The sequence below is a fragment of the Cotesia glomerata genome, linkage group LG2, assembly GCF_020080835.1.
Source record: "Cotesia glomerata isolate CgM1 linkage group LG2, MPM_Cglom_v2.3, whole genome shotgun sequence".
NCBI lineage: Eukaryota > Metazoa > Arthropoda > Insecta > Hymenoptera > Braconidae > Cotesia > Cotesia glomerata.
In genome coordinates, this window is record NC_058159.1 from 14,511,665 (window position 1) to 14,524,129 (window position 12,465).

The 12,465-nt window shown below is 35.9% G+C and overlaps 2 protein-coding genes across 7 annotated transcripts in view; one reads left to right on the top strand and one right to left on the bottom strand.

Annotated features, from left to right (window-relative positions):
* LOC123260037 (dystrobrevin beta) overlaps positions 1 to 12,465 on the top strand; it is an 822,761-nt gene that overhangs the window by 317,435 nt on the left and 492,861 nt on the right. The gene's annotated exons all lie outside the window — the stretch shown is intronic.
* Positions 8,712 to 11,365, bottom strand: LOC123260039. Its single transcript, XM_044720969.1, has 4 exons — positions 10,943 to 11,365; positions 10,415 to 10,867; positions 10,026 to 10,346; positions 8,712 to 9,956 (listed from the first exon to the last, which is right to left on the bottom strand). The coding sequence occupies exons 1-4, from the start codon at positions 11,253 to 11,255 to the stop codon at positions 8,869 to 8,871; spliced, it is 2,175 nt and encodes a 724-aa protein (XP_044576904.1). The 5' UTR covers positions 11,256 to 11,365; the 3' UTR covers positions 8,712 to 8,868.

Sequence of the window (12,465 nt, forward strand, 5' to 3'; positions counted from 1 at the left end):
TTTTGTCCGTTCGTCCCTTTGCATTGTCGCTCTTTGTGGAGGGCTTTGTCTCAGGTCCTTCTTCTTGGTGACTTGGCTGCACGTTGGGTCTGGAGAGGATCGATCTTTCCTTTTTCCAGTCTTCGTGACAGTTTCTCGTTTGTCTTCGATGACCGATTCACCGTCACCTTCGGCTCCGGTATCCATTGCTTCGTCAGTCACAACTACAACTTCGTTGGTTTGCCCCGGTGTAGCACGGGGAGTGCGTCGCGATGCTAATCGCCATTCTTCATCCAGTTTTTTGAACCTTCGAAGGGCGTTAGTTACACTAGTCGCCTTGGTCTTGATCTCCTTGTGGATATTGACTTTTGACTGAACGAGATTATTTAACTCATTAGTCAGCTCCTCCAGGCGTTCCAGCGCTTGCGCTCTCCTCATTTCAGCGCCCGCTTCAATCGCTGCTTGTTGGGCATGAAGCCCGTTTTCATTCTTGTTTGTTTCCTGTGAATTACTCATACCTTTTGATTTACCAGCGCATCGTACGGAGTGGAGCGGGTTGTCATAACTAGGAACGGGTGTACCCTCGGAGATAGTACTCCTACCCCAGTTCCCTGAGGCCTAGCCGACACTTAGCCAGTCCCGGAATACACGGACGGACCAGACTCGCTCGGAGCGGTGAAGATTCCGACCTCTAACACTCACTGCGTACTTCCTGATCAAGGCCCGAAGTGGCTGGCTCCTGATCCACTGCTGCAACTTACACCTCGGTAGAGCAAGCTCACATCAGCCGTGGCCTGCATCGTCGGAAACTACGATACAGGTTCCGGTCACTCCCAGTGGGTCACAGCAGAGAACGATCGTCTTGTTAGGTCAGTTAGTGCGACCAACCCATTAAAGGGGAGTTTTGTCCACGGGAGCGTATTTTGTTTGGTTATTTTGCTTGGCTCCTACCCGCTGTACCTCATCAACTAAGAGATTAAGTGTCATCCAAGGACAGCGAGCGTTCTCCCATCCGCTCGGGGAGACGCGCCCGGTAGCAGTATCTCTTCTGCCCCGAGTGTAAGTATGTGTGTGTGTGTGAAAGTATGTGAACCGCTTATAACTTTTGAATGGCTGATTCGATTTTATCGCAATTGGTGCCATTTGAAAGGGCTTGTTTTTGGCCTTGGCCTTGGTCAAACTTAGATTTTGAGTACAATTTGAACCGATTCGGATCAGTAGATTATGAGAAATCTCAAAAAAACTAAGAAAAAAATTTTTTTCAAATGTGGTTTTTTTTAATAACTTTTAAACGGCTCCACCGATCGATTTGAAAAACTAATTAGCTCTAGACAATAAAAAACCACGTCGATCGCCACCAAGCTTGTCGAAATCGGTTGATTCGTTCGAGAGATATCGTGAACGAAAGAAAACCGAAAAAAGTGGTTTTTCGGGATTACTCCGAAATTCTTGATTCGATCAATTGAAACCTAAAAATAACTTATAAGGATGATAAAACTGCGTTGAATGCCACCAACTGCGTGAAAATCGGTTGATCTATTCAAAAGTTATTGCGGTTTGAAAATTCCAAAAATAGTGTTTTATGAAACTTCTATCAGACTTTTGAGCTGGGAGAGTTCAAATGCATAGAAATATTATTTCTTTGAACTCAGTGAGTTCAAAATATCACATAAATTATATTTTGAGCTCAAAAATCTCAAAAATGTCATAAGTACAATTTTAAGCGCCCAGGTATGGAATTAGCGGGAAGTTGCAGGGATGGCCTTAAGGGTGAACCGTTTTTCTAATTTTTTTCTTCCGTATTCAGCTTAGCCAGAATTTTTAGTTTTGTTTCTAATGGAATATCTTTATCAAAAATTGTCATGGTCGCTAACTCTTGGGACAAATACCATAGATTGTTCATAACTCTATATATCGCTACTGTAGCAAGATTACTGTTGATAGCCTTAAAGTTTTTTAGCTCGTTTACAAATTGTAGGTCATGGTACGGAGCTTTTACACTACTAGATGATAGAAACTGTAATGGGTAGTTTTACTTACCGCTCATTGGCCTCTAATTAATTTAAAAAAAGAACAATCCAATAAACAAAATGATTCTAAATCAACAAGGGTGCCACCAGGATTTTTCAACACGGTTCCTGGAACCGGAAACCAGAGCTGAGCTTATAATCTACAGGGATAGAGAGTGGAGGAAGGTGATCTGGAATGAATAAACTTTTATTTAACAATATCCGGACTTTTATTAATAACAAATCAACTTTAACAAATTTGCTAACAATTCAGCTTACTTATAAACTAACAACTTATTACCTAGCGATGCCGAGAATTGACTGCGAAATAAACGATATTTACAAACGACCCTTTTTCCAAACGACGGTACAATGACTAGCTGGGATGTTCTAACGGACGGTTTCCCACAACCTGGTTACAACTAGTTGGGTTTTTTCAGAACGAACGGTCTCCCACACCTGCCTAAAACTAAAGTTAATCCTGCAGTACCCTCCCTTGAGTGTCTATACTGCAGTTTCTATCTTACTACCGTGGTACCCCACTTTGCGTCTATACCACGACTTCTAACTTATTACCGTTGTACCCCACTTGGCGTCTATACAACGGCTTCTAACTACGTCGCGTTGTCCACTTGGCACACACGCTCTAGAAATGCCTCACACAACCCGCACGATCTTCATCCTTCCTTAAACTTTTTTCAACGATAACTGTTCACGAAACAGGCACATTTTCAATACGTCAATAGCTTTTGCCATCCATCGTGGATGATGGCAAGCTCCTGGCATACGAAAATTGAATTTTTCTGGGATGACACCAATAAAGACTAAAGTAAGCTCCAAAAACTCTTTGTAATCATCACGAGGCAGCTTTGTTGTCAAAACTTCAGCAGCAAAAGTTTTTACAGACCTAATTTTTTCTATAGTTAATACATTATCATTTCTCGGATCATCTTATTCTGTTTTGTAATCCAGTTTATTTAAATCTTTCCATTGCTTTTGAAATCGGATAAAAAGTGAAACTTTAGGTCCTACAGTATTTGGAAAAACAGCTTTGAATACATATCTTAGGACGACTTCAAAATGTGATACCTACACGGAAGTTATAATGAATCTCTCTCTAATAATTTCTCCAATAATGCAGTAGCACCATTCCGAATACCTGAATTCGAAGGAGTAGTATCACAGGATATTGCGTTAACGGATGTGTTGAATCCCCAATCAAGCAATGTTTCGTAATCGATAGTAGCTTGTGCCATTCCAGTTCCATCTTCACTTGTTGGTACAGCTAACATAATTTCTCTGTTCTCGGAAGTAATTATTACTGGTAATCGATGAACAGTTTCAGTATTTAGCAAATTAGGTAATAATTTTCCGTTCCAGTGTACAACAATAGATGATAACTTCAAATCTTGGAAGTGTTTTTTTATTTCTAACGATTTTGACTCTTGCAGAGTTTGTTGATGTCTTCGAATAGATGATCGATTGACAATCAAAGAGTTAATGTCCATATATAGTAATTTCATATTAATAAGAGACTGAGAGATAGCTGTTATTATGAATACAGCATCTCTGTCACTTACTTTACATCGATCTAAAGTAGCTACAACTCTATCGCTGAAAATATTATAACTCCCTCTTTTTTTTTTTTTTTCGATTTTTTCTTATGATCGCTCTAATTCATAAATTTAAAGATTAAATTAAACAACGAGAAAACATAACAGTAAACATTTGCGTACGATTTCAATACAGTTAAGATAAAAATTATAGGTTACGGGTATTTTAGAACTAATTTCAATACGAAAAGGTTCAAGTAAAATCTGATAGAGAGCGGCATAATCAGTTTCTAAAATGATCTTATCCCGAAACGTAAATTTAGGACTAGAATTTATCAATTTCTTACCAATTAAAATTAGAAGTTTTTGACAATTTCCAAAAAATATCTTGTGTATTTTAAAATTGGAAAAAATAGTTTAAACTTACGAGAGTTCAAAAATTAGAGAAAAGTTAATGTAACTTAATTATTAAAATTAATCGGTCAACGAAAAAATGATTTGCTAATTAATCTAACTATCATTTTAGGGTCACGGTTACTTTGAAAGTTTTCTAAGAAAAAAGAAAAAAAAACCATTGAGATTAAGAATTATTATTCTTTTTTCATTTTTTAATCATTGAACGACGGTAAAAGTAGAAAAATCGTAAAATTGACTTAAGCTCAAACTATGACCTTAAATAACTCAGAACCGTTAGAGTTAGAGGAAAATAATAAGAGACCTTTTTTGTAGAACGTTAAATTTGCTATGAGAATTGTCATTGGTCAACATGATCTGTTCATTATTTCATGATAAAAAAAATTTCAAAAAATCAACAGAACTTTTCCCGTGTTATTTCCATTTAAAACTTTGGCTATCGGGAAGGTCGGGTTAAAATTAAAATTAAGTGCTATAACTTGACATGAATTTTTGACTTCCTGCTAAGAAAATCAAAAATTCTCAAAAATTGGGAAGTTATTGGTTTTACCCCGTTTTTCGAAAATCGAGTTCTCATCAGATCTTGACGTTTTGAGGTCCTAGGAAGCTTTCCTAAATAATTTCGCGATGATGTCCATATGTCTGTGTGTGTGTGTGTCTGTATGTGTGTGTGTGTGTGTGTGTGTGTGTGTGTGTGTGTGTGTGTGTGTGTGTGTGTGTGTGTGTGTGTGTGTGTGTGTGTGTGTGTGTGTGGCCGTATGTAAACCTCTCATAACTTTTGAACGGCTTGACCGATTTCATCGCGGTTGGCGCCATTTGAATTACTTTTAAATGGCTTTACCGGTCAATTCCAAAATCTAATCAGCTCTAAAGATAAAAAAACCACGTCAATCACCGCAAGTCCGGTCAAAATCGGTTGATTCGTTTGTGAGTTATCGCTGTCGAAAAAAAAACAAAAAAAAAGTGTTTTTTCGGAATTACTTTGAAATTCCTGACTTGATCGATTTGAACTTGAAAATTCTTTATGGAGCTTCAAAAACTGCATCGAATGCCGCCAACCGCATGAAAATCAGTTCGTTCATTCAAAGGTTATTGCCGTTTGAAAATTCAAAAAATTGTGTTTTATTAAACTGCTATTAGAGTTTTGAGCTCAAAGAGCTCAAAATGACACAAAAATTATATTTTTGATCTCAAAGAGCTCAAAAACGTAATGTGTAACTTTGAGCGCATAAGTAAAAATAAGCGGGAAGTTGCAAAGACGGCCTTTAGAGTCAACCGTCATCCTAATTTTTAACTTCCCGCTAAGAAAATCGAAGATTTTAAAAAATCGGGCATTGGTTTTACCCTATTTTGCAAAAGTCGAATTTTCATCAGGTCTTGACGTTTGAAGGCAACAGGAAGCTTCCCTGACTACTCCTGCGAGGTTGTCACTATGTCTTTATGTGTGTGTGTCTGTGTGTGTGTGTGTGTGTGTGTGTGTTTTTTAGGGGGAATCCTTTTACGGATTCTAGGCATAGCTGTTTGGCCTGGATATGTGGCGACTCGACGCAGCGTCATACTAAAACTCGACACTAACGCCCCTACCCACTAAACCCTAAACCCCTTTTCCTTCTTTCCTCTAATCCCTCATGGAAACCGCCGTCAGGCATTACTTCGTGAAGGGAGGATCTAGCTACTGCTCTTCCTTCTGGTGGCTAAGGTGTTAACTACCTTCCTTCTATCTTCTGCTATTTGCTCTTTTTCTTTCGGTGGAACGCAAGTCTTTAAGGACTTCTGTTGCAAACGTGTTGGTAGCGTTCCAGGCAGCTTCTGATGACAACATTGCTTCTACTAGTGAATCTGGTTGTATTCTCTGGTTCAGGATCCTCTCCAGTTCTTCACGCTGTGGATCGAAACGAGGACATACAAAGAAGACGTGCTCCGCGTCTTCAGCAGCTCCTGGGCAGGACAGGCACTCCGAAGAGTCATCGTGCTTAAAGCGGTGTAGATACTCTCGAAAACACCCATGTCCCGACAACATCTGCGTAAGATAGTAATTGACCTCACCGTGATTCCGGTTAAGCCAAATGTCGATCCGAGGTATGAGACGGTGCGTCCACCTACCCTTCTCTGCAGCATCCCATTGTAGTTGCCATCGGCCTATGCTCTTCTGCCGTTCTTCAATTCTAAGTTCTTCAGGGCTCAGTGCAGTTGACCTTTTTCGTTGGTAAAGGGTCCGCCTTTCCTCTGCTAGAACTCTAAGAGGTAGGGTTCCAGCAATGACGCACACTGCTTCTTCTGATATAGTGCGAAAGGCATTAGCTACTCGTAGGGCACTCAGTCGATATACTGGTCCAGCCTTTCTCCATGATTCTTGCGTCTTTAATGCGTCGGCCCAAATGGATATTCCGTAAGTGAGCACTGATGTGACTACTGATGACAATAGTAGCCTCCTGCTCTGCATTGGGCCTCCGATGTTAGGCATCAGCCGTGCGAGACGAGCCCTCACTACTGACGCTTTGGCACTGATATGTTCCACTTGCTGCTTGAAGTTGAGTCGGGCATCAAGCATCACTCCCAAATATCGGATATAAGGTTGTGATGTGATTTCTTGTTCGCCGACTTTCAGCTTAATGATCTCTACCACTTTTCTGCTGGTAATAAGCACTGCCTCAGTCTTGTGTTGCGCCAGTTGCAGGTTCACTGCGTCCATCCACCGGTCAACGCGCTCAAAAGTGAGATCGAACATATGGTTTATCTCGTCAAGGTGTTTGGCAACAATCACTATGGCTACGTCATCTGCATATGCTACGAGTTTGACGTTTCTTGGCAGAGTTAGTCTTAATAGACCGTCATATATAATATTCCACATGAGCGGGCCTAGGACTGAACCTTGTGGTACACCTCCAGTAATATCATACTCCCTCGGACCGTTCTTCGTGTCATACTTCAAGACCCTATTTTCAAAGTAGCTTGTTACGATCTTAAGAAGGTATTCTGGTACATTCTTCTCTTGGAGGGCCTGCATGATGCATTCCCAATTGGCGGAGTTGAATGCGTTTCTGATGTCTAGGGTCGCCACCAGGCAATACTCTTTCGTTCCACCCTTCCATCTGGGGTGTGTGTGTGTGTGTGTGTGTATGAAAGTATGTGAACCGCTTATAACTTTTCAACGGCTCATTCGATTTTATCGCGGTTTAGTGCCATTTGAAAGAGCTTGGCCTAACTGAGATTTTGAGTATAATTTGAACCGATTCGGATCAAAAGATTTTGAGAAATCTTAAAAAAACTAAGAAAAAAAATTTTTTCAAATGTTGTTTTTTTTTAATAACTTTTAAACGGCTCTACCGATCGATTTCAAAAACTAATCAACTTTAAACAATAAAAAACCACGTCAATCGCCACCAAGATGGTCGAAATCGGTTAATTTGTTCGAGAGATATCGTGAACGAAAGAAAAGCGAAAAAAGTGTTTTTTCGAAATTACTCCAAAATTTTTGGTTCGATCAATGAAACCATTATCTCCGATCCAAATTGATGTTAGACTAATTTTAAATTTTACATTAAATTTTTATTTATTAAATTTATTTTCACCATTTTTATTGTTGGTATGAGCACTCAATACCATCTTCGGGTGAATATATCTAATAGTTAAAAATTTTTTATTTTTAATTAAGATTAAGCAAAGAAGTTAATTTTTTACTCAGTGAAACTTTTTCGGTCACCGAAAAAATAATAACTTAGAAAATGCTCAGACCAGGAATCAAACCTGGATCTTTTGGTGTAGCGCCAACTGCTCATACAATCAAGTAGGAGATTAGAGTCTACGTATTTAAAAAACATCCACAAATACGTCATTAAAAATTGTCAATATACAAGAATTACTCAGTGGTTCTTAATAAGTAACTGAATGATAGTTACGGACAGTGTCTCGGATAGCTTAAGGGTAGAGCAGTTGTCGCGACACCAAAAGATCCAGGTTCGATTCCTGGTCTGAGCATTTTCTGAGTTATTATTTTTTCGGTGACCGAAAAAGTTTCACTGAGTAAAAAATTAACTTTTTTGCTTAATCTTAATTAAAAATAAAAAATTTTTAGTTATTAGATATATTCACCCGAAGATGGTATTGAGTGCTCATACCAACAGTAAAAGGGGGTGAGAATAAATTTAATAAATAAAAATTTAATGTAAAATTTAAAATTAGTCTAACATTAATTTGGATCGTGGATAATGGCTTTGAAATATAGAACTCTTTAATAAGTAAAAACACCGATCTTCGGAAAAAATAGTAAATTATACACACACACATATATATGGGGTATTCCATGCCAAATCGACCACTTTTGACCCCGACCCTTTTCGATTTGGCCGAAAGTTTTCCATCCTTTTCTACCCTGTAAAAAACGGTTCTCAGAATTTTTTTGAATTTTTTTACCTAACTCCAAAAAAGTTATGAATTTTTCAAAAAAATGGCTTTTTTATTTTCAAATAGCCATAACTTTTTCAAAACTAAACATTTAGGTACCTTTTTTTTTTTTAAATTTTTGTTTTTAGATGTACTTTCCGATAAAAAATATTAAAAAATTTTTGTAAGTCAATACATATGGAATTTTTCAGTTTTTTGACAAAAATCAATGATTTTTCGAAGTTCGACATTTTTTTTTTTTAATTTTTTTTTTCTAAAATAAACTTTAATCAATTCCACAGTTATCCCTGTAGAACCCAGATTGGGCCGATTTCTCTTTCTATTTTTTTTATTCAATTGAAAAAAAATTGTTAAATTTTCAAAAATGGAAAAAAAATTTTTTTTCATAAATTTTATTTATATAATGAGATAAATACAATTCAACGATTTTACGGCATTACATTCACAATTTAGAGGCTTCATCGATGACTGTAATTAGTAAGATCAATAATTGATGCAGCTAAAATTAATTACTTTTCTCTCTGTCGTTTAAATATTTTACAAATTCTGTGTTCATTCGAATTCGAAAAGTTTTTAACTAGTAAACAACCATTTTTGTCCGGAATTATACAATGTAGTTGTTGAGTTCCTGTAATCGGTTTCGTTTTCAAAAATCGATCATTTAAATCATTTACTGCTGTGTCATAATCTTCTTCTGGGGAAAACTTCACTATAATATTCGGCAAGTTATCCGGTGCAGAAGCCCATTCAAAAAATTCTTCTGGTGTCGTTATTTGTTTGTCTACCGCGAGTTGGAGACTTGCTCTCGCTGTAAGTCGTTTGAGAATACCACCGATTCCATCACACGGACCTTTCCCATGGGCAGTCGCAAAAAAATGCCATTCAGCAGGAATATCAAAATCATCTTCGTGGTAATATAAATTTACAAAGTTTTTAAAGTTTTTAAATTGTTGAGGAGCTCCATCAGAAAAATAATAAATCTTGTTACAACGTTCAGGAAGACTTTTTACGTAATCAGTTATTATTTCGATGAAAACATGAACAGCAACGGCATCATGTTTGTTAGAATCTGAGATAATTACTAAACTTTTGTGTTCAAGTTTGTTATTTACTTTATAATAAATAACGACTGGAAAAACTGTTGCCTGATTATTATTCCAGTGAAAACCAGCTGCCGCATTTTGTACTACGAAGGCATAATTTTCTGCAAAATCACAAATAATAACGTATTCGTTTGGTTTCAATGTTTCTTTCAATGTCTTCAAGAATTGGGCTTGCTCCTTAGCAATGAACGAATGAGGTAGAAGAATTTCTAACTCACTACAAAATTTTTCCACAAATTCTTCTGTAGGCTTAATAATAGTTTCTAAACTACTTCTCGGTTTTGACATCCAATATTTATATGTAATATTCTCGATTTCCCGGTCCTCAAAACATTTTAGTAAAATTTTACTCAACTCATCGACCCCAGGACAGTTTTTACATCCACCTAAATAACACTGAAAAGATGGATTTTCACATATAATCATGCTCAAGTAATTGCTGTAGTGTTTAATGGGCTTTTCTGTGTTCCTTGTCAAAGAATAAATATTTGCACCTAAAATAACAGTAATTTAGTAAACTTAAAATTCACGCATTTATAATTATTAATTAATTTGATAATTACCAAGCATCATTAACTTCACGTTTTGATGAATCGTACACACGCAGATGGTGTGTGTTCCACTTGCCCCTGCTAACACACAATGTTTTGGTCGCAAAGAAGCGAATTTTGAAAATCCAATTCTCTCAGCAGGATTTATTTCACAGAAACATTGGTATAATTCTTTTAAGTTAGACAGGATAAGTCTTTTTTGGACGTGTATCCGATTACCATCATCACTTCGAATTGATACAAAGTCTTTCATACCGGGCATTTGAGCACTATACTCATCATCGTTGTAAAAATTTTCAACTTTTAATTTTACCTGATCAGTAATTGTCCTCCCTATACAAAAATGTTGAGTAATTTAGTTTTCAAGTGTATTTAAAACATCGATTTTACGCTACCCATACCTAATTTCGATTCAGGTGTAGAAAGTAAACCCGTTTCTTCAACCAAATTTTTTGCTACTCTTGACAAATGTCTTGATGTATTCATAGTTTCACAAATACGTCTCTCACTCCATTTTACAGGTAATAATGTTAAAATTTGTATTTTCAAAGACTTATCAGTTTCTTTATCGTTGAATTTATCATACAACATTTTAATTAGAGAGCAAAAATTTTCACCATCGTCATCAATCGATTCTTCATCTGAAGAAGAAAGCAAAACTTTTTTCAAGCTGTCAGATACCCGATTTATTTTATTGTTCAAAAATTGATTATCATTCAATTTCTTCGATGGAATCGGTGATTGATTTAACAATTCTAATGCATGGTTTATTACGGGTAATTGAGTTGCAGCGCTAACTTGGGATCCTGAGCTTGATTGTGATGCTTTGGGTTCGCTATCAAATGACATGGAACCTTAAAAAATAATAGTGAAACATATAGCTACTAGAAATGTATTCAAGTAACGTATAAATAATTAAAAAAACTTACGGAATGATAAGGATAATGGGAGATCCGTGGCAGTTGTATTACTATCATTATCAGCCTGATCATTGTTGTCATTATTGTCACTATAGTTGTCTTCACGGTCACTTACATCAGCACTAGGATCATTACGAGCATTTGTTTGTTGCTTCACTAACTCTGAAGCTTTTTTTCGACATGAACTGCATAATAAATAATTATCATCTAATCCTAACGTTACTTTCATAATATCAGTCGCCGGACGTAAACCAATTTTTTTAAAATGAGATTCCAACTCAAAAGGATTACAACACCGATCAAATACCTTTTTTGACGCCATAAAGACAAATTAAAAAAGCGCTTATAAACTAGAGAAATTATTTATTTATACAACAAATGTAATGACAATCTTTTATAAAACACTAGATTGCACAAAAGATTTATAGGTTATGTTTTTAGATCTCAAAATGAAAAAGCCGCACTTTTAATCAAAACATACTAGCTTATAGCATCTAGTTTACTGGCTATAGGTAAGTCGATAATTGTTATCCCTAGTTTATCGATCTAATTGATATATTAAAATTTGAATCTTACTAATTACAGTCATCGATGAAGCCTCTAAATTGTGAATATAATGCCGTGAAATCGTTGAATTGTATTTATCTCATTACATAAATAAAATTTATGAAAAAAAATTTTTTTTCCATTTTTGAAAATTTAACAATTTTTTTTCAATTGAATAAAAAAAATAGAAAGAGAAATCGGCCCAATCTGGGTTCTACAGGGATAACTGTGGAATTGATTAAAGTTTATTTTAGAAAAAATAATTAAAAAAAAATGTCGAACTTCGAAAAATCATTGATTTTGTCAAAAACTGAAAAATTCCATATGTATTGACTTACAAAAATTTTTAATATTTTTATCGGAAAGTACATCTGAAAACAAAAATTTTAAAATAAAAAAGGTACCTAAATGTTTAGTTTTGAAAAAGTTATGGCTATTTGAAAATAAAAAAGCCATTTTTTTGAAAAATTCATAACTTTTATGGAGTTAGGTAAAAATTCAAAAATTCTGAGAACCGTTTTTATAGGGTAGAAAAAGGATGGAAAAACTTTCGGCCAAATCGAAAAGGGTCGGGGTCAAAAGTGGTCGATTTGGCATGGAATACCCCATATATAGTCATATATATATATATATATATATATATATGCTGCTATATATACTCAGCATATATATATATATTAGTGTATGACAAAATGTAACTTCCGTGGAGAACCTTTTAAAATTGGAATTTTGAGTTCTACTTTTAACAGCAGCGGTGTTTGGGCATTTCCTGAGATATTTCGGGTTGAAAGAATTCATTTGATTATATATAGGATTTTTAACAGGAGATTTAATTGGGCACTTCCGGCAAAATTTTGAATTTTCACCGGAATTACCCAAACTAAGCTTATGTTAAAAAATTCTGTGAAAGTCAAATACATTGTCTCACACCAAAATATATCAGGAAATGCCCAAACACAGCCCCTGTTAAAAGCGGAACTAAAATT

Coding starts and splice junctions, on each gene's coding strand:
- LOC123260039 (XM_044720969.1), bottom strand. CDS start 11,255: ATGGCGTCAAAAAAGGTATTTGATCGGTGTTGTAATCCTTTTGAGTTG. Junction 10,347..10,414: donor TACACCTGAATCGAAATTAG/GTATGGGTAGCG, acceptor ATTTTTGTATAG/GGAGGACAATTACTGATCAG. Junction 9,957..10,025: donor CGTGAAGTTAATGATGCTTG/GTAATTATCAAA, acceptor CTGTTATTTTAG/GTGCAAATATTTATTCTTTG.